General features: G+C 41.8%; 1 protein-coding gene across 1 annotated transcript in view; it reads right to left on the bottom strand.

The window, feature by feature from the left end:
* Positions 1–23,668, bottom strand: part of LOC111050347 (26S proteasome regulatory subunit 10B) — a 52,782-nt gene that overhangs the window by 7,675 nt on the left and 21,439 nt on the right. Inside the window, exons 5-6 of the mRNA XM_022336660.2 lie at positions 5,562–5,711; positions 2,586–2,709 (exon numbers count right to left, since the gene is read on the bottom strand). Of these exons, the coding sequence (XP_022192352.1) occupies positions 2,586–2,709; positions 5,562–5,711 (274 nt within the window). The remainder of the gene's footprint in view (positions 1–2,585; positions 2,710–5,561; positions 5,712–23,668) is intronic.

Below are 23,668 nucleotides of genomic sequence, written 5' to 3'. Positions count from 1 at the left end.
ATTTAGCTGTTTCCATAATTTCAACCAAATCTGTATAGTTAAAATTTGCGGGTTTCAGACACACAACAGTTCTTGAGCGAGTTCTCCAAGCCAAGGGGTCGCTGGTATTAGTTAGTTTTAATTATTTCTGTTCCATATTGAAAACAATGGACCTCTTCAGATTCCTCGTCTTATATTTCTAATATTAAAAAAGGAGCATTGCATTTACATAGTAACAGATAATTTACACCAGTTAAACCAAAAAGACCACTGATGATGCCTCAAGTGCATTGGAACAATATAATGAGATCCACGTTATAATGCCAGTGTTTTTATAATGGCAGTCCTTGTCTATCATTCAACAAAGTAGATAACGCTATCCTTTTCTTGCTCCGAAGTGTTGTCATATTGGTTTTCAACAATGTAAAAATATAATAATAAATTAAACAACGAAATATTTAATATAAGTTATAAAAATGTATCCTTAAATAAATGAATTATTGGCGAATAAAATATAATTAATTATTTTCAACAAGAATGAAATTTGATATTACATAAGATATTCCGGTATCAGCTATCCTCTATAGAAGGATGTGGTAAGGCAGAGAATCGGCAACGGTGTTCTCCTATCATTCTTCAATGCCATTATAACGTGGACCTAACTATAGTTTGGCTTAAATAAGTTATGTAGGACTGATAACATATCTTTCATTTCAATTTGATAAGGAGGATTGATTCAACAGATCATTGATATTGAAAAAGGATTCACATTTCCTTAAACCATGCCATGGTAACAAGGTAACGAATAGTTTTGCAGAGGTTGTTACTCTATGTAGAGCCAACCTATACAAGGTTTCACTTCAAAATGAATTTGAAAACATTTTCAATTTACAAAGTTCAAATTCATAATTGGGAAAAATTTGATATAAAATTGAAATACTATCCAGTACAGTGCGCTTTTACAAGGTATTAGTGCATAACTCTTGAGAACCATTTTCCCTAATAGTCCAGTCAAATGGTCGGTCGTTTTTCAGGAAACAGCCCCGAAAGAATTTTTCTCGACGGTTCTATATGTATTTTGAGGCGCTGAATTCGAATCTGAAATTTGCTGACACGCCAGAGGGCGGCTTCACTTCCAAAACCCCCAAAAACCTCCAAAATTTCGGACTTTTTCAATTTTCCATTTTATCTCGTAAAACGTGAGTTTCTCAAGAAAAATCATTCTCGACAAAATTAAAGGGAACAAAATTTCCAATGAATTGAGTGGTCACGCAGGATTCTACCATATTTGGTTCCAGAGCTACAAATTTTCAAAAAAGGGGTATTTTTAAGGTGTTTTCAAAATTATGCAAACCTACCACTTCTACCCTATAAAACTTGGACGTTTTTCCAGTATAGATAAAAAACCATACATCACGTGAAAGAACAATTCATTATGAACAGGATTCCTTAGAAATTTTCGAATTTAGTAGTGGGGGAAGGGGGAATACACCCAAAAATAGAAAACCATGTCCTACAGCCAAAATACAAATTTTTCATTATAATACCTTTTCAAGGCCTTTTCAAGTGAGATGATTTCAGCCGAAATATTTATTTTTTGTTAGGAAGGCCTTGAAAAGGTATTATAATGAAAAATTTGTATTTTGGCTGTAGGACATGGTTTTCTATTTTTGGGTGTATTCCCCCTTCCCCCACTACTAAATTCGAAAATTTCTAAGGAATCCTGTTCATAATGAATTGTTCTTTCACGTGATGTATGGTTTTTTATCTATACTGGAAAAACGTCCAAGTTTTATAGGGTAGAAGTGGTAGGTTTGCATAATTTTGAAAACACCTTGAAAATACCCCTTTTTTGAAAATTTGTAGCTCTGGAACCAAATATGGTAGAATCCTGCGTGACCACTCAATTCATTGGAAATTTTGTTCTCTTTAATTTTGTCGAGAATGATTTTTCTTGAGAAACTCACGTTTTACGAGATAAAATGGAAAATTGAAAAAGTCCGAAATTTTGGGGGTTTTTGGGGGTTTTGGAAGTGAAGCCGCCCTCTGGCGTGTCAGCAAATTTCAGATTCGAATTCAGCGCCTCAAAATACATATAGAACCGTCGAGAAAAATTCTTTCGGTGCTGTTTCCTGAAAAACGACTATTTGACCGGACTATGAGTGCCAACATTGTTATCAATCTCCAATAATATTATAAAGGAAAGAATCAGCTTATCCATGTACGGGATAAGAAACACATGTTTGATGTATCATCACGTCTGAACTACTGAACTGATTAGCTTGAATTTTGCATAAGGAATCTGATTTTATCGAGGATGGATACAGGCTTATGTTCATTTTATTAATCAGTTAATTTTAATTTAATAATAGAATAAATCTATTAGACTTGAGATCGAAGTAACAGATTTGTCAATTAGTAGTAATTTGATGTAACAGATCATCAAGACCTACATTACCATGTATTTCTAACTGTCGGAAAATCAGAAAAAAATTATTTACGAGGTGTTAGATCACAAGGTGCAATATTTTATGGAGAAGACCCGCGTGTAATAGAGGGTTGAACTAAGATGATGACTGCCTGATGGCTGCCTGATCACCACTCACCAATAGCGTCAATTTCATCCATGAATATGATGCACGGCTGATGATCGCGGGCGTAGTTGAACATCTCACGAATTAGCCGAGCGCTCTCACCAATGTATTTGTCGACTATAGCACTCGAAACAACCTGCAAATAAGAGTAATTAGAAAATATTAATTGTCATGTTTCATCATCTCACACTACACCATATTCAAAGGTACATTAATCGAGTATTATTATTATTAAATTAAAATATGAACTATTGGGATTGTTGACTTCACTGATGATATATTTGATAGCTAATTGATAAGTAGAAAAAATGAAAGCTGTTTACTGAATTTGAAGTGATCAAATAAGTAATAGAAAAACAATTAGATTGTCAAGGTTCCAGGTTTTTAGGTTTTTGACCCAAGATAAGTTTAGTAAAATTTATTTTCTTCACGAGCATACATAATACTCTCATTTGGTCAAGTAGATTCGTTTGAATAGTAGCAGAGATGAAGTAAATAATCTATTTAGGACTACTTTCTCTCTGATAGTAGCGAATAAAGAATAATGTTAACCAAGCGTGTAGATGTGTGTTAAACAAAACTTAGTAGAGTTTAATGATAATGGAAATCAATGATAGTATTCATCTGACAATTGAGGCACTTATTGGTTTAGATTGAGAAAATAATAGAAAATACTGGAATTGGTTATAGAAAAGATTGAAATGAGGTTTCTGTGTTGTGAGAAAAGAGTGCTCTAATACGTTACGGAAACATATTTTTTCTAATATTTCAAACTAAATGAAAAAAAAAAATGGCTGACTCCATATTATGAGATTCTATGGATAAAAAGATATAAAAGATATTCCATGATATTTAAGATTACATATTATGATATACATTCTGTGTCTAAAACTAACGAATATGTTTGAACTGAATGGCCGTTTTCACGCTTACGATTTTTTGCCACACCCAGAATGTCCTCGGATTGGCTGAGAATCAGTTGTTGATGGGAAGTAGCCAATCGGAGGTCATTCTGGGTGTCAGGCTCCCAGAGCAGTCAAACCCGCACCACGCAGCGAACTAGAACTGTAGGCAGGCTATTTTTATGACAGTATTGTTGAGTGTCTTTAAATATTGTTCTTTTTGTAGTGTTTTCCATACCAAGTCCAATCAAATGGAGGTTTACAGTTTCAGGACAGTCAATTGATCGAGCTGATTGCTAGGTATGTCTTTTTGTGGAATTTTAGTTCAACATATTTTAAGAAAGACTTGAAAAGAAACTATTATAATAATGTAATTTCAAATGAAATTAGGGTACTGATCAACAGAACAAAACTAATAAAACACTAGAATATTGTCTAAAAATATCACGAATTTATTTGAAAGTTACATACATGTTTCAACACCTATGAAGTCATCTTATGGTGTCCATAGGTGTTGAAACATCTATGTAGCGTTTCAAAAACTTCGTGATATTTTTAGACAATATTCTAGTGTTTCATTGTAGATTAATATCACTACATTTCACAAAAAACAGTATCTGATAAAAAAAACATAAGAATAAGAATAAGAATATTTATTTGCCAATGTACAATACAAATAATGAGATGAAATACATTTTTACACATACTTGGCACAGCCATCAAAGTAAACTTGTGCGCTGGCTGTGAGTTCATACAGGAAATTAAATTATATAAATAAAGAAATTAGAAGTAACAAAATTCCAATAGGTAGTACAATGACAAAAAAGACAAGAAAACTGATTCAACACATAACCAAAATGGAGCTGGTAACGAAATTATGAAACTATTAGAATTTAGGTAGTCTATAATAAATATTCTGTTCAACCCATATATTTATTTCTTTAAGAAGTTTTTTAGTAATTTTTGTATTTATGAAAATAATTGGAACTTTGTTCAAAAATATATTACAAAAATAAGAGAATTGGTGTCTACACACCACTAACTTAATAAAATTTATATTAAAAATGTTTGATACTGCTGGTCGTGTTTGGTATGGTGTATGCCTTATTTCTAAATTACTTATATTTTTATTTAAATGCGAAACAATCTTTATCACATATAACTGCCTAAGTGTGGGTACCCTTAGTTCTTCAAAAATTTTCCTACTCGGGTATCGCCTTGCTTTACCCAGTGCTGCCCTTATAAGATGCTTTTGCAATGTGAAGACTTTATTAAAATGAGTATCAAATGCAAACACATAATATAGCAACACAAAGCTTTGCACAGGCATTGGTGCAATCCACCACGGCACGTAGGTAGAATGATCTTAACTGGCACGAGAACGAGCACGAGCACCCACTTGACATGAATCTTATCATACTCGAAGATCTTTTAGGTTCTTTTAGGAAAGAACCCATGACGAAAAACGCAGCGGCCAAAGTTTAGTGCGATATTCAATAAGCCGCAATGTAATTCTGTAGCTAGGAAAGCTTAAGCAAAATTTACATTGTAAAAGTAAGAGAAGATTAGTATACTTTATAGATCTAGGCATTATTTTTGTCATTAATGTTATTGTTGGCATATAATTTACAATAGTTAATTAACAGAAAAATCTAAGTCAGTGATCATATTGCTAAAAGTTTATTGAATTTATTGCAACTTTATTGGATTTATTTATTTGTATATCCCATTTCACAATCACAATACCAAATTAATGATTAAGAGAGAATCATCAAGATGTACTCAAAACTGTTTCTTTCCCCAATTTTGATAAAAATAGTCTAAATGAGGTTATTTAAACACTTTTTATAATAATCACAAAAATTTACAGTCTAATTATTCAGTTGAAAATTAGTGGAATGACATTATGTTAAATCACAAACTATGAATTTTACACTAGAAAGAGTATAACTAATTCCGCAAATGCTATGGGAAATTATTTTTTAGTAACATGTCATGATTAAAGGTTATTTTTATTTTATACAGTGAGATTATGAGGGTTTATAAGTATGGTCAAGAGAGCCATAAATATTTTGATAGCACTCACCTTGAGGAAATTGGCATCCATCTGACTGGCGACAGCACGAGCTAAAAGCGTCTTGCCAGTTCCCGGAGGACCATACAAAAGGCAGCCTTTCGGTGGGGTGATGCCTACTCTCAACAACAGTTCTGGATTCAGGAGTGGCAGCTCAATAACCTGAGACACAAAAACTCAATATTTTAGTTAAATGTACAAAGGAGGATTTTGATCTCGAGATTGTGGAATGTCGTAGAGGAATGTGTGGAATCACCATTAGGCTAGCTTCACACGCATTCGGTTTCATTCGGTTCGGTTCGTTACTGAAAACGAATGAGGCTTTCATACATGTCAGGTTTTAAATCGTACGGTTCTAATTAGGTATTTTCTTTTCAAACACAGCTGTGTTTGAATTTTCACAGTTCATGCTGGTATATTTAAATATAACAGCGAGTGTTAAATAAATTGTAAGATGATTTCTTGAACAACAAAATTTTAAAGTTTATTAAAAATTGTGAATTTTTTGAATAGTTTCTTTTTGATTATGTTAATTTTGCATTTTCAGATTATTTTTTTAAATTGAAAAATTTGTTCCTTGTTTTGACACATGGTATATGAACGTCATCTCTTCTCTCCATTGATGAAATCATGTAATATTCGTGGGGAAAATAGAATAAAAATTCTCCCTGAGTTTTAATTTATATATCTTTCATATTTTTTTTAGCAAACTATTCATTGAGAAAAAAATGTTCCTGTGAACTAACAAAAATGAATTGACCTTATGATTTTGACTTTGAAACAGTGATCACGATATCAGGTTAAAATAAAAACAAAAAAGGCAAGCGTGTGTAAGACTTTGTTTTTTCCTGTTTTTTTGTTTCTTTTTTAACCTGATATCGTGATTACCTGGTGTGGTGCACTCACACAACTTTCCTTGCTCATTGATCTATAAGCCTCATTCTTAAACGAGAATAATTCAGGGGAATAACTTGATGCCGATTGGCGGCTAAATATTTAAAACTACGATTATACTATTTTTTTATTGCTTTCAGAGTACATTTTCCTTTGTTTAAAAATAATAATTATTGTGAAATTTGATGATTTTTTAAAAGTTGTAAAACAGCTGTTCTACAAATAAAATATCGACTATTGTGTTCTTTTGAATAAACTGCTCTACCTACCTACCTCACGCACGAGAAGGAGTTACAAAGTCAATTTCTCAAGGATGGGTTAGACCCCCTGTTAGTATCCCAGGGAGGAGACTCATGCCAGTTAATAGAGCTTATAAATAACTATACAGGGTATGAATTGAGAAAAATCGGTCAAGTCATTTTTCAGAAAATCGTGATAGAAATTTAACAAAATTCACTTTTCTCAAGAATATTAGGAGCTCCTGCGATTTTCCCAGAAATGAGACTCATGTCAGTTGATAGTGCCTATAAATAACTATCTAGAGTGTGAGGGGCCGAAGCCCAAAAATTCCCGGATACAGGAGCCGACTCCTGTATCCGCCTTCCACCCCTGCAGTATATAGGCCCAGAGGCCTCTCCTGCAGAACTTGCAACTCTCCCGCGCGTGCGAGCTGCTACTGAATACTCAGGCCGCAGTGATATTAAGATCAGCACTGAGTTAGCGTGGCACTATGATACAAGTATCATAGCACCACTCACTGTCCTCGGCCTGCTACCAACACTGTTACCAGTGTCAGGAGCAGACCGAAATTTTCCGCCTAGTGTTAGTCCTCCTACTTCGGTCTACTGGTGCTACGAGGGCACCACTTCTAAGGGTTACTGTGGCTATTTATGAATAGAAAATGTTTATTACGATATCTTGTCTTGTTGTACTCAATTCTTCAGTCAATTTAGCCCCAGATGCATAAGCATCAACAATAAGTCAGTCAGTCAGTCAATTAGAGATTTTTTGATTTTATAGTTTTTATGTGCTTTTCTCAATTTTTATTAGTTTTTATTTGATTTTTATCAGTTATATTAGTTTTTATGGATTTTCATTATTCATTCGGATGATATTTTTGGGCCACAGCACCTCATAAATCTAAAGCAAACCCACGTCAAGTCATTGTCAGAACCTCCGTCAACTAGTTTGGAGGGACCAACCCCAGTCAGTCTTCAGTCATGATTACTCCAAGAGCACTCCACAGTACAGCATTCATTACTCCTGAAATCAGCAGTTAGGTTTAAGTTTATGTTGACATAGTTATCCCATCAGTCCGGTATACGACCAGCACAAGCAAGGGCACGGGGCTCCCCCCAGAAGCCATGAGCGGAAAGAGGCATATGCATAGCATATCCTGTGGCGCAGCTCAACCCAGCCCGCTCGCTGCCTCTTGACCCCTTCCGGATACTATCCAGTCGGGATCGTGGAAAAGCTAGACCGGGGAACTGCCCACTGCCCAGTGAGGTCCACGAACAGCCAGCAGCACCATTTGACCTCTTCCAGGTTCTAGCCGGTCGAGATCGTAGGATACTACCTTATGCAGCCCGGGAACCACACAAAGGCCTCGCCCACGACCTCCAGAGGACACACCACACACTCACCAGACAAGAACTCAACATCTATAGAAAGTTTACATTTAAGTCAAAGCTACACAATTTATCAATTTCATCCACTATTTACCACTGGAAACAGCAGACCAGTCCAAGGACACTGGAAAAGACAAATATTACATACAAATTTAACAAAAATAGAAACATTTTCAGAGTTGGCTCATTCTAGCTGTTATTAGATGTTTGACATACAGACTAGTAATTTTCCATTCAATTTCTTTTCTTATATTTTCTCTAAGATCCAGTCTGGTACCAAAACGGCGTAAGTATCTCTCCGTTGTTCTCCTGTCCTCAACATGCATGCCACACCGATATAAAGCATGAGCTACATTATCCTCCTGCCTCAAACACTGCACACAGCGAGAATCCTGCAACACATGGAATTTCCGCAAATATACTCCAAACTTACCATGTCCAGTCAATACCTGGGTTGAGTAATGGTCAGGCTGAAACCAATACCAATCTCTTCTTTCAATAACACTTGGTATCACTTCAAAAAGTGAATTTCCGACTGCCGAGTTTCTCCAACGCTCCTCCCAAGCCAACCAAGTTGCCTCCTCAATCTCCCTCTTTCTTCTCGATGTTAACCTGCCTTCTGCTTTCAACTCGTACATTGTCTTCAATTCTATCGCCCTTAGGTCAGCCGGAAGAACTCCACACAAAACGCACAGCGCCTCATGTGAAACTGTTCTGTAACCACCAGTAACCACTAGTAAAGCTAGTCTTTGGTATCTGTTCAGTAACTTTCCATATGTTGATAATCTCACTCTATGTGCCCACGTAGAGGCCGCATAGAAAAGAATTCCCTCAAAAACTGCTTTATACATTAGTAGTCTATCTTTAAAAGCTAGACCCCAACTTGCTCTACTTATTCTTTTTATCTTAGCAAAAGTTTCCACCGCTTTCCTTCCAGTGCGCATTATGTGCTCTTTGAAACTCAACTTCTCATCCAAACAGACTCCCAGGTACTTGACTACATCGCCATAGGAAATCAATTCTCCTTGTAAATGTATCCTTGGCCGCCTATATCTATTGAAATGACCTTTCAGTATCAATGCCTGTGTCTTGGCTACACTTATATTCATCTTGTGCATTCTGCACCAATTCTCAATTAACTTCATTGAGGCTTCTCCTATTTCCTCTATCTGTATTCTTGATGACGCTTTAACAACTACAACCAAGTCATCTGCGTATGCCAAGGCACAACACCCTTCTGGCATTCTTATCCTTAGTAACGAGTCAAACTCTACTATCCACATAGTAGGTCCTAGAATACTTCCTTGTGGACATCCACGAGTTAGATATTTTCGACCCTCAACAGCTCCAACCTTATACACTACTTCTCTTTGGTCAAAATAACTTTTTATTGCAAGGTATTCCTGTTTACTCACCTCTCTCTTCTTAAGCTGATACAGGACTGAAGGCCACCACAATCTGTCGAAAGCTCCAGCAATGTCAATAAAGATGACATACACGTATGTCTCTTCTGCCTCATCTGATATTGACAAGAGCTTATTTATAGCCATTTCTGTGCTTTTACCACTTCGAAAACCATATTGGGTATCCTGCAAGTGTCCCTCGATTCTTGATGTTATTCTCTTGTTAAGCACTCTTTCATACCATTTCCCAACTACAGACAATAACGTAAGTGGCCTATATGACGATGGACTGTCAAAGGGCTTACCCTGTCCTTTATGTATCAGCCTAAGATTACCTTTTTTCCATTCGGTCGGGAAGTATCCCGAGAAGTACAAACGGTTGAACAAACACAAAACAAAATCTTTAATTTTTGGATAAATACTCTGTATAATTTCAACAGTGAGAGCATCTTCACCTGGTGCCTTCTTTCTTGCCATGCCATACAGGGCTGTTTTCACCTCGTCTTCCTCAATAGCCAAACCATCTTCTAGGTTTTCAAATATTTCCAACTGTTCTCTCATTCTTCTATGGAACCAATCCTCATTACCAACCTCATCATCAGGCATAAGATGATTTAGCAACCTGGAAACTACAAATCTTGGTTCAATCTCAATGCCGTTCTCAAATCTCATCGCTTCTAATGGTACATTAGTCTTTATCTTTCCCATTACCACTCTGTATGCCAGGCCCCACGGGTCCTCGCTTGACTCCTCAACAATATTTCTCCAGGATGCCCTTTTACTCTCTCTTATTTTAGAGAAATATTCTCTCTCAAGAGCTTTATATTCAGCCAGGATAAATGCTCTCCTCTCTGGTTCTGGAGTTGACTGCAACAGTCTCCTCTTCCTTCTCACGTTTCTTTTTAGGTTGGTTAACTCATTATTCCACCATCTTGTGGACACACACTTTAATCCTCTCCTTCCCAGCACCTGCTCACACACATTGGTCAGACAGTTCATGAAATTTGTCAAAACAGTATCCACTTCAATATCCAATTGCAATTCTCCAATCTGACGGGCAATCTCTCTCGATAGACGAGTCCAAGCAGCATTTCTTGTGTTAAATCGTTTTTCAGGTCTAACTCCATTCTGAGGTCTCTCTCCATCCATCTTCATACAAATTTTGATAAGCCGGTGGTCGCTGCTGCTGTCCTCAGTGACAATCCAATCCATGTCACAGTCCTCCAAGTTCTTAGTCAGAGTGAGATCAATATTTGTTCCTTCAAACTGTCTTCTTAAATCAACATTTCCCCTGTAGGTACTGAGTTGTCCAGGTTTATTTAAAATTTCCAATTCTTTTACAATAATAAACGTTTCAACCTCCATACCTCTCGGGTCCACGACCGAACCAAACCATAGTGGTGACTTCGCATTGAAGTCCCCCCCTATCAAGATCTTACCATTTCCAAGTCTATCCACCACTCTCTCAAGCCTTATCAAATATATATCTACTGGGTCTCGAAACTGACAATACAAGCTTACAAAAGTAACATTAAAATCATACAACAGGATATTAACAACAACCATATGTTCTGAAGACATCTCTCTAATCAGTATCGAATCCATTTCCTCTGCCACCAAAATAGCAGTCTTTGGATCTTCCCCAAATGTATACTTTTTCCAGCCATGAAATCCTCTCATTTGTCCTTCAATTGTGTAAATCTCTTGCAAAAGTAGAATTTTGAATCGACTTTCTTCAGCTAACCTTTCCAATTCTGATTGACAAACATAGGAACCCTGCAAATTAAGTTGACACACTTCAATCATCGTCAACATTAATTCTCCTTCTTTCCATGTCCACTGCTCTTAAGTAAACTGGGCATCTCTAACTATCTAGAGTATAAATTTGAAGAAAATTGTTAGAGCCGTTTTCGAGAAAACCATGTAAAACATGGTTTTTTAGCCATTATTCGCCATTTTTTCCGCCATTTTGAATTGAATTTTATTGAATTTCTTAATGTCGGATCCTCATGGTATAAGGACATTAAGTTTAAAATTTCAAGTCTATCGGTTGATTAGGAATGGAGTTATCGTGTTCACAGATACACACACCCACACACACAAACAAACATACACACATACCAACACCCAAAAATCATGTTTTTGGACTCTGGGGATCTTGAAACGTATAGAAAACATGAAATTAGGGTACCTTAATTTTTTATGGAAAGCAATACTTTCCTTACCTATGGTAATAGGGCAAGGAAAGTAAAAAAGGCAAGCGTGTGTAAAAGACTTTGTTTTTCCTGTTTCCCTAGCAACGAATTCGAATTATGATGAAACCTATTCGTGTCAAGGGGGCGTTCGGTGCTTTGCGGTTGCAATTCGGTACCGAGTTCAAACCGAATCATCGTTTAACACTTATCGGAATTTGCCGAAAACGAGACGAGCCGAACCGAACTGAAAGTGTGTGAAAGTAGCCTCTCGTTAGCAACGAATTGAAACCTGATGGAATTTATTAGAGTCAAGTGGGCGTTCGGTTCTATGCGGTTTCTATTCGGTACTGAATTCAAACCGAATTACCGTTTCACACTTAACGGAATTTGCCGAAAACGAAACGAACCGAATGAGTGTGAAACTAGCCTTACTAATACACAGGCGAAGAATAATGGAGTAAGTAAATAGTAGTTTAAATAGTAGTAAATAGTAGTGCTTTGAATCGTAGTTGCTGCAGCAACTCTGAGTTAGTTCAAATTTTGGACTGGATGGAGTGAGTTATTACGGGATTATTGTTCAATCAGGAATGAAAAAGCAGGATTCTCAAAGGAGTCCTGTAATGTGAAAAATGATAGCTCAGTTAGAGGCACTAGCAACGTTTGATAGACTGTAGCTGAAAAAGTCGCGAATCAAATCAGCATGGTTGCTTTTTCATGTCATCATTTCGTATCATTGCATAAGTAGATGTTTATGCTCTAGTAGATGTTTAAAGAAAAAACTCTGCTAACTTTGAGCAGGTTGTGAGAGTTCAGATAGATGATGAAAGTTCAAAGCTTGAGAAGTGAGTGAGCTCAAAGTAATTCCTGAATAGACAAAGAGGGGCATAATGGATTCACTAGTGTCAAAAATCACTGAATAGCATACAAGTGACATGTGTTGACCCTCCGGTCCGGTAAACCTCACCTGAGCCCTTGTGTACCTGATTTACATCATACCACAAAAACGGCTCAGGGTCCATAGCACCACTGCCAATCGTCAGATGGGCATCATTGAGGAGTTTAGCCTGGACGCCAATGGAGAGACGAACTGCCCCACCACAGACGCCCAGTTCCGGTGGTACGTGGGCCAGAAGGCCCGGACGTATCCTCTCAGCTACCTGAAGACTTGGAAAAAGCCCGCGCCACTGCCAAAATGACCCCGACGGAGCCAGGGGCATTCAGACAGCACCCAGGGCGTTTCGGAAAGATGCTACCCGAAACTCCGCCTAGATTGTCGTCTAAACACTGACAGCAACCTAACCCGAACCCTAAAACCCACCTCAAACAAAAGATACCCCACCCACCCAAATAATCCCACCCAACTCAGCAACTAACTTAACCCCAAAAACCCAACCCAACCCATGATACCCCAGAATCAACCACACACACACACATACCACAGCACAGGTCCCGATCCCAGCCCAACTACCCAGGAACAGGCCTTCTAGGCCTCCTAAGACCCATGCTGCCCAACTCACTCCACGCTGGTGCCTATGCTAAAGATGACGACCACCCCCTACGGTGAGGGGCCTTCACCGCAGGAGAGTGGTATGGGCATTCGACAGTCCAGAACTCCGCCCTTTACAATTCTCAGGGAAGAGCTCCAGACTGGTTCCCCGCGACCAGGCACCAGAGACAGATCCACACAAGGCACGACGTACCATCAACACCATTCACAGCAACCATACATACAAACATAACCCCACCAACCTACAATACTCCTTCCCCGCTACAGACCGGCTGAAATATATTACTAGCAAATACTCCCCCCACCCACAACCAGTTCAACCCAAACAACCCATGGTACTCACACCCAACCTACAGACCCTACACCTAAACTAAAATGGTAACTCCTGAGGCTCATACACACTACACACGCACATTCACACACACGCATTCGGGACCATGCCGCATACCCGCTCCTCAAGTAAATCAACGAATTCATCTAACCAGTTATTCATTATCCAAAATCAAAATCAAAGCCACTGAACATAAATATGAGCAACCTGAGCAAGTATGCGACATTAAACCTGGACAAAGTCCTCTCGCATACGACCCAATCTTTCACAGAATCGCACAAACAACTTACACGCCTGCACACTACACACCATACACTCAGACACAAAGCGACACCCAATCCTCTCATACTCTAACACGAATGCCGTCCGGACGACCTCATACCTTGCACACTCAAACATAACATGAGCACTGGACTCATTGACACCACCACATTCAGGGCAGAGTGGACTCTTCCGCCTCCCCCACCGGTACAGAATATCCCATTGCCCGGTCAAATACTGCACGGTATAATGTGTCCAGTCATAAAACCGGACACGGACCCTCCGATGCACATCCAGGAAGAAGGCAAAGGTCTGCCGCCCAAACTGCCCATTCTCCCAGTATACAAGCACAGTATACAAGTGACATGTGTAGACCCTCCGGTCCGGTAAACCTCACCTGAGCCCTTGTGTACCTGATTTACATCATACCACAAAAACGGCTCAGGGTCCGTAGCACCACTGCCAATCGTCAGGTGGGCATCATTGAGGAGTTTAGCCTGGACGCCAATGGAGAGACAAGGTGCCTCACCACAGATGCCCAGTTCCGGCGGTACGTGGGCCAGAAGGCCCGGACGTATCCTCTCCGCTACCTGAAGACTTGGAAAAAGCCCGCGCCACTGCCAAAATGACCCCGACAGAATCAGGGGCATTCAGACAGCAGCCAGGGCGTTTCGGAAAGATGTTACCCGAAACTCCGCCTAGACTGTCGTCTGAGCACCGACAGCAACCCTACCCAAAATCTAAAACCTAACCTCAAACAAAAGTAACCCCACCCACCAAAATAATCCCACCCAGCTCAGCCATCAACTTATCCCCAAAAACCCAACCCAACCCATGATACCCCAGAGTCAACCACACACTCATACCACAGCACAGGTCCCGATCCCAGCCCAACTACCCAGGAACAGGCCTTCTAGGCCTCCTAAGACCCATGCTGCCCAACTCACACCACGCTGGTGCCTATGCTAAGATGATGACGACCACCCCCTACGGTGAGGGGCCTTCACCGCAGGAGAGTGGTATGGGCATTCAACAGTCCAGAACTCTGCCCTTTACAATTCTCAGGGAAGAGCTCCGGACTGGTTCCCCGCGACCAGGCACCAGAGACAGATTCACACAAGGCACGACGTACCATCAACACCATTCACAACAACCATACATACAAACATAACCCCAACCTACAGTACTCCTTCTCATTACCAACCGACTGAATTACTAGCAAATACTCCCCCCCACAACCAGTTCAACCCAACCAACCCATGGTATTCACACCCAACCTACAAACCCTACGCCTAAACAATGGTGACTCCTGAGGCTCATACACACTACACACACACATTCACACACACGCATTCGGGACCATGCCGCATACCCGCTCCTCAAATAAAACAACAAAATCATCTAACCGGTTATTCTTTAACCAAAATCAAAATCAAAATCAAAACCACTGAACATAAACATGAGCAACCTGAGCAAGTATGCAACATCAAACCTGGACAAAGTCCTCATGCATACGACCCAATCTCTCACAGAATCGTACAAACAACTTACATGCCTGCACACTACAAACCATACACTCAGACACAAAGCGACACCCAATCCTCTCATACTCTAACACGAATGCCATCCGGACGACCTCATACCTTGCACACTCAAACATAACATGAGCACTGGACTCATAGACACCACATTCAGGGCAGAGTGGACTCTCCCGCCTCCCCCATCGGTACAAAATATCGGCGAAGTTCCCATGCCCGGTCAAATACTGCACGGAATAATGTGTCCAGTCATAAAACCGGACACGGACCCTCCGACGCACATCCGGGAAGAAGGCAAAGGTCTGCCGCCCAAACTGCCCATTCTCCCAATCATGTTGCCAACAGTCCAACGCCTCATGGTATGCTTCATACTTAGCAGCCCTACGATCCATACCGCCCATACAAAGGCCACATTCACGCACTCTCATTCTACACAAAACACTCAAGGGAAAAACACAAGCAATCACACACAATGAAGGGCCACTTGCAGTCCTATATGCCCTGGTCACACTCTTCAAACATTTCCTCTGCACACCATTCAGTCGACATAGAACTCGATCACTCAAACCATTCGCCCATACCTCACAGCCATACAGACACATCGACTCAATCACACCCCTATAAACAACACGGAGAGCATCTCCTTTGTAGCCCCAATCGCGCCTCGCAACCACTCCACAGCACGAGAAGACCCGTAGACACCTCTCCTCCAATCTGGCAATGTTGCCCTCCATTCGCAGGTCCTCCCCAAGGGTGATTCCCAGATAAACACATTCACTCACATACCTAACAGGTACACCATTCATACGAACATTCCTCCTGCGAGACAAGCTACGCAGGCCTCTCATACTCATGCACAAAGACTTTTCCAGTGCGAACTCCAACTTAACACTGATGCTCCACTCAAACAGACGGTCCAACACAGCAGTCGCTCGCTCCTCCACCTCAGCCCGCCGATCACCGCCCACCAGCAGCACCAGGTCGTCAGCATAGGCAACACATTCAACATCCACACCCAGATCCATACAAAGCCACTCATCCAACAGAAGGTTCCAGAAGAGGGGACCCAGAACAGATCCCTGGGGACACCCACGCTCCATCATACGCTCCACAAACACCGAGCCACAACCCATACGCACAATTCTACCAGTGAGGTACGCTCGGACCAACCTAACGACATCCAAGGGACACTGGAACCGCCTCAGCTGCCGCATTATGGCCGGCCACCAAGACGAGTCAAATGCCCCCCGGATGTCAAGGAACACAGCCAACACAAACCTATACCCACACCCACCGACCCACTCAATCACATGCCTGACAGCATCAACAGTACTCTTCCCACCAACAAAGCCATACTGCTTCCTGCTCATGCCTCCAGCAGCCCCGATAGCACTTCGCAGGCTCGTCTCAATGAGGCGCTCCAATAGCTTGCCCCACACACTCAGCAAGGTGATAGGTCGGAATGACTTCACCAGGGATAAGTCCCTATCACCCGCTTTGGGTATAAGAACCACCTCACCGATCCTCCAGGCTGCTGGATACACTCCCTGGTTCAGGCATCGATTGAACAGATCCAAACACACATCTTTCACTCTCCCCCAAGCACGCCAGACAAGGTCAGGTGAGACTTCATCCAGTCCCGGAGCCGTTCCACGCATCATCTTTGAAACGGCAACGGCCAGGGCCTCAGGACTCCACTCACCCACACAAGGCCCACAACCATCCTCAGACACAAAACCAGCACGAGCAACAGGCTGTGCTCCCGCATCAACCCGAGCGTCATCACCAGGCAGAAGCTCACACAGAAACGCATTCAAAGTCTCATTCACACCAGCTGTTACCCTCCCTTCCCTACGGACAGTGACAAGCACGCGATTCCTTACACAACCACGAATCACACTTTTATACACGATTCCCCAAGGATTTCGGGCACCCTCTCTGGAGACCCACTGCCTCCATGCATTCCACTTGCACACCAACACAGGATACACATACATACGACGAAGATCCCTCCAAGCCACCTGCAGTCGAAGTCGCCGCTCCCCCCTTGCACATTGAAACCGCCTTCTAGCACGCTTCACAGACTTACAAAGATCAGCCAACTGGCGTCCCCACCACGGCACCCGCTTGCCACCATGGCTAACTGGAATAGAGGCCCTGGCAGCACCAAGGACCGCAGCAGTTAGACTGTCAGCCAATCTGTCTACCCCACCACCATCAATTCCATTCATCCGACCAACCAACTCGCGATCAAATGTCAGCCAGTTCGCACCAGAAAGCACAAACCTCACTCGCTCTGGATCTGCCCGTCGGTCATCCTCCAGCCCAACAGACATATGGATTGAACGATGATTGACGCACAGATCCCCCAGTCGCCAAGACACATTCATCACCAGACATGCATCATTACAAAAAGAAACATCCACATTTGATCTACCATTCACAGTTTCAAACGTACAGCGCTCATCCCATTCATTCAACACAGACATGAACTGCAGTGCTACCCAGTCCTCAATTCGCTGACTCCTTGCACAACCGCGACCTGTACCATACCACAACTCCGAACTGCAGTTCACATCACACCCAATCAGCAGAGGAACCCTTTCATACTCAACACTCACTCTCTCAACCATACCCCACTCATCATCATGCACACGACCAGGACGCAAATAAACACTACATACAACCACACGACAACCACCACCTGTCACCAAATCCACAGACACACAATAAGGAGAAGAGAACTCACTCAGTAGGACTGCACCCAAACAATCATTCAATACAAACACACACACCCAGACATCTATGCCTCGATTCTGGCGGGGCAAACCCACACAGAATACGCGACCCATGCCCTCTACAGGAACAGTACCCCTAGAGGAGTACGGCTCCTGCAGAAGGAGAACATCCACACCACATGCAACACAATCAGACAACAACTCAATCATACCCGCTCGGCTACGCCCAAAATTGGCTTGAACGATCTTAAACATGACGGGTCGATCTCGCCAAGGACTGTAACGCCGCCTTATATGAGGGGCAGTTGGGGGACAACACAGAGTGGTCCGCCAACCGACCCGCGCGCGAACAATTCACACACACTGGAGCACGGGCCGTGCAATCGGCCTCGCAATGCCCCCCTTTTCCGCACTTACGGCAGACTGGGGACGCCAGCCTGCACACCCTCGCCACGTGACCATAGGACAGGCAGCGAAGGCAGCGCAGGGGAGCCAGCCAGTCGATCACACGACACGAGCGCCAGTCCACATACACCCGTCCAGCACATATCAAATGCTCACGCACACCGGGGTCACACTCTACCACATAATTACATACATCATCCGAGCCACCAGCGAACTTCCGGACGACCTTGACACCCCTACGGGATACCTCCCTCTCCTCCTCCTCAAAGTTCTGACGAATCAGACAACTCAAAAATTCATCCTCGCTGAGCTCAGCAGGCACGTCAAAAAGCTTCATCTTCGGGCGGAGGCCCTTAGGCTCAGCCACAGACAAGCCCGCCTCACGCAAGCGAGGATCTGCCTTCATTCTATCAACCTGCTCATCCGAGCCTAACACCACTGCCATGCCCCTCCTTCCAGTAACACGCCTTGCTGCCACCACCTGGAATCCATCGTCTGCAGGCTTCAAAATTTCCCTCATTTTTTCCCTTGTCTTGTCGGCCGTCCATTCCTCCTCTTTAGCCCCCTCAGGAGTCACCATTAGGAGCCTACTTGGTCCCCCCACCCTAACACCCCTCACCTTCAGCATACCCTCAGTGGCCCCAGCATAGCTCTTGGCTTTACTCACATTCGTACCACTCACACTCATACCTTCTTCCACACTCTTTTTCACACACTCACTCACACTGGCTTTCACACTTTCAACACAGTTTTCACACTTCTTTACACACACAGCCACAGACTTGGCAAGCGAATCCCCGCACTCCTTCGCCATCGCCTCTCTCGTCGCCGCAACACTCTTCTCCATCTCCTGAGCCATGGACTTTCTGAACTCCTTGACGGAAACCTCAACAACGCTCTGAAGCTGAGCTCGCACCGCCTCCACCACCTGTTGACCCGATGGATCGGACCCAGCAGCCTCACTCTTACCCCTGTAGTAGGACACTGAGTTACTTAGGATATCCACACAATCAGCCATCAAGTCCATGACACCCGTAACCACGTTCACCAAATTCACGGTCAGCTTCTTATATTTCACTCCCTCCTGATCCAGGACCAGCCTTAACTCCTTCTTGAGATCATGAGCCAGACACCTCAGCTCAGGAATCCTCGCTCCGAAGCTCACACCAGCACTGTCCAGGTCCCATAGATCTTTGAGAACCGCAGTCCCGGCGGACACGGTCAGCGCAAGCGCCTCCACCGTACCAGCCGACGATTCCTCCGAAGTATGAGACATATCCTAGGCCATACTGAACCACAAACCACAGAGACAGCAAAAAAAAAAAAAAAAAAAAAAAAAAAAAAAAAAAAAAGGGTGGAGCTGGAGGGGTAAATGGGTGGGGGGAGGAAGCACCACTGAAAAGCGGAGCTTATGACTAAAGGGAACCCTCACCTTACAGAGGGGGCAAGAGAGTTATGGAGGGGGAAAGAAAATCACTATTTTTGAAGGATGATGGGGTGAAGGGGGGGGGGAGGTATGAGGATAAGGTTCAGGTGATGGAAGGTGCTAGTCACCATACACCTCAGGTCCAAATCTGGAGAGGATCGAATGAGGGGGAGGGAAGTTACGGGGGGACAAAGTATCCGCTTTAAGAGCGAATATCAAGAGAACTAAGGGTGAGGGGGGGGGTGAAATTTTGGCTATGATCCTCCCTTAAGGGGAGTGATCCAATGGTACAATAAAAATTTGGGGGGGGGGTCGGGGGGTAAGGGGTATGACCCCTAAACAGGTGTCAAAACACCCCTAGGGCTAAAGATAAGGAAGATACCTCTTATGGAGGTATTACAAATTTTCTAAGTGCTGCCCTGTATCACTGCTAGTTAATCTGTAACAAGCTACAAAGTTCCCGTGTATCAGTGAGCAGCTCTACCAACACTGCGTATCAATGCAACAGTATACAAGTGACAAAACGGAGTGGGACTAGTGGCGTTAGGTAGGTCAAATCAAATAGTAGGACACACAAGACGACGTACTGCCGGAGGGCTGTTTCCGCCGGATCGCCGTTCGACGGTTGCCGGCAATAAGAGAAGTGTCTTCTTTGAGGTTCTCAGTCGTGTTTATGAAATGCTACTGTCAAGAACTAAAAAATCGGTTGTGCTATGTTTGCTCCACCACAGAAGAAAGAGGAAACGCAGCCGAAGAGTTTGGGTTCATCCAATTCTAGTGCAAAGACAGATTCATAGAGCATTTTATTCTTCATTTCTTCAGCTCAGGAATGACAAGATATAAGTTTATATCATTTTCGGATGTCCGCGACCACATTTATCGAGCTTTCCTATAAGATAAAATTTGAAATACAAGGACGAAATACTAAAATGGGAAATTGTATTCATCCACAAGAGATGCTAATAGTAACTTCAAAGTCAACTCTGGACACTGCATAAATCAACAACACAACTACTTTGAAGGTTGAAAATATGAATGAAGAAGTGGCAGATGTAGGGACAGGGCCGGCAGGCTGTTTGCCGTACCGTGTGTTCCTCTTCATAAGTACAATGCCCTCCAACCTGCCGAACGGCGAAACAGCCGGGAAACGGCGATACAGCCGTCCGGCGAAGTAGAGAATAGCCGTGAGTGCCTTCGGTCCATTTTCCCACCGGAACCGAAGTGTGTCCTTCTCCATGCCTTCCTGTGTATTTTGCACTTCGCACGACGCCGACAAAAAAACCGTCCGGCAGAAGCAGTCCCCCAGCCTAATATTTGCTTTACTTTATTTTTCATTTCTCACTTTTCAAGGTCGCCCAACTGGTTTTTAGGAACGTTAGATACTGTTTCCCTTACATTAGAAACTCATTTTCGAAGGGTTTGAGCATCCATAAACTGTAATAATAAGTCAAACCATCTATAAAACGCCATTTGTATCATCACCACACTATCGTCACTTTTGAAGAATGTTTCTATTGCAAAACTTCCATGCTCACATGTTCACGGCATGGCGAAAAAATGAAGTGGCATGATTTTCCACACATAAAGCGACGAGTCTCACTCTGCTATATCATATGTACGTTATTTAGTGATTGATTCTGCCCCAACAAGTATGATATAGTAATTTTCTGCTGAGGATAATGCTAACATAAATTTTAGGCATGAATAATGATATGAATGATTATGTAAGATTCATAGGCAATTTATTTTGAAGCTCATAAGCAGTCACTTACTGTGCAGATGCCAAATGAAAATTAGTGAAAGTGGCCTCAAGCAGCCATCCTTTTAACTAGTTCCAGAAAAACGTCAATTACCTAATCTATGCTTCTTTACGAAATAATGCTGACCACTGCTTCAATGTTCCTATATTATAATAGCATCTATATTGAATGTTAATTGGAAATTCAAAAGAAACACAGTCAATCACCAAACTGACATATTTAAAAGAACCAATAGTGAACAATTTGTGCTGTCCCAGCATTTATAATAACTGGGTTACATTAACATGGGTTGCATCTTATGTACTAGTACGATCGATGGTCATCAATCATCTGAAAAGTGTGTTTGAAACAAAAAATTCATTATAAAAGAATTAAACAATAAAGAGATTTGCATTTCTTAATAGTTACCTACAAGTACAACATAAGTTCTACTCATCTGTCATAGACGAAATTCTCCCATTACCCACGTGCAAGCCTCTGATTTATAAGAACAACATATTCAGCAAGCAGAATCCAATGTAAGGATAGTTCAGTCAGGAGAATAGGTTTGGCCAGTAAAGAGAACCTGTGGTAGTTGGCTGCCATGTGGGTTAGTGTGAAACAGATTGCTAGAGAAGCATAGCGCATACACATTATTCTACTGTGACATTCACTTTTAATTGTCAGTATTAAAAAACAAAACAAAACAATACATCAATGCTTCCCATCCAAGCAATGTTGAGAAAAACCTCGTCAGAACTGGCGTCTTCCACTTACTCATGTATACTTGGGTTGATTTTTACACTATACTGTACATTCGCCTTCTGAGCTGATAGTGGTTATGGTGGAGTAGATTCCCACTTTTCCGGTTGAGACGACTTGTAGGTACACTGAAGCGTACATTGTCAGCTATCGTATGACAACAACTTTACAGATAGCAGTGACCACAGTTGAGCTGTGAAGTTCTTAAAAAGTTGTATTTTGAGAGAGAGGTTGGGTTTGGATAGAGAGAAATCCATATGTACACTATACTGTAGACTGGGTCTGAGGAGGTAAGTAAATCTCACTATGTTCCCCTTCATGCCTCTGCAATAGGAAACCATAGAGCAAAGATAGCATCTTGTGCTATAATTATTTTCTGGTACTATTCTCTCTGAGTTGAAACATATTCTCGTGACTGAACATTCTCTCCAGTGAGATTCATCATTTTAAACAATCAGCATCAGTTGAATGGGATTCAAGCATTTACGGTTTGTAAGTAGTCTAATGCTGTAGGTATTTAAAATGAATCTTACTAAAGAGAAGTGCGTATGAGCCATGTTTATCTAGCAATTTGCTTTGCACTAACCGACAGCGCAGCCAACCACACGTCCTCTTTACTAGACAAGCTTATCCTCGTCACTTAACTATCTTTACAATTTATTTTCGTAATCCTTTTTGATAAGTAAAGCTGGCAGTTTAAACTGATTTTCACTATAGCGAGTTAGAATAATGACTGAACTATCTCTACAGTGGATTTTCCCAATGCTTTTGGATATTGTTTATTGTTTTTGAAGGGACGGATTCAAGGATCCAAAGGTTCAAAGAACCCCACACGTCAACCGAAGCTTATTGTGTTCCCAAGTAGTATGTTAGTTAGGCAAACCAATACCTATGTCGAATGAAAAAGACCAAGAAATTGTCAAAAAACCACAGGGCATGAACGCCTGCCATTGGCCCTTGACCAATAACAGTACTCGCCTACTAGTATAAATTCTGCTGCTCTAGTATTTAGTTTCAGTTCATCAGAGATTGACAATGGTGTAATAACCGAAACCGGTCTTTCTAAGTATCAATAAATCTGTGGTTTTTTGACAATTTCTTAGTCTTTTTCATTCAATATGAATAATTACTAAAATATCAACTTCTCAACTACACAAAAAAAAACTTATGTCCTTTACAAGAACCAGGAGTTTTTCCCTATACTAACATTCCATTAATCACCTGGTTGCAATCCTTGTCACAATCCAGTGTGATATGCTTGGCAGTCTTTCCAGATTGATTAGTCGCCGTGA

This window comes from Nilaparvata lugens, chromosome 3 (genome assembly GCF_014356525.2).
Source record: "Nilaparvata lugens isolate BPH chromosome 3, ASM1435652v1, whole genome shotgun sequence".
Taxonomy (NCBI): Eukaryota; Metazoa; Arthropoda; class Insecta; order Hemiptera; family Delphacidae; genus Nilaparvata; species Nilaparvata lugens.
This window is presented reverse-complemented; position numbering and strand designations above follow the sequence as displayed.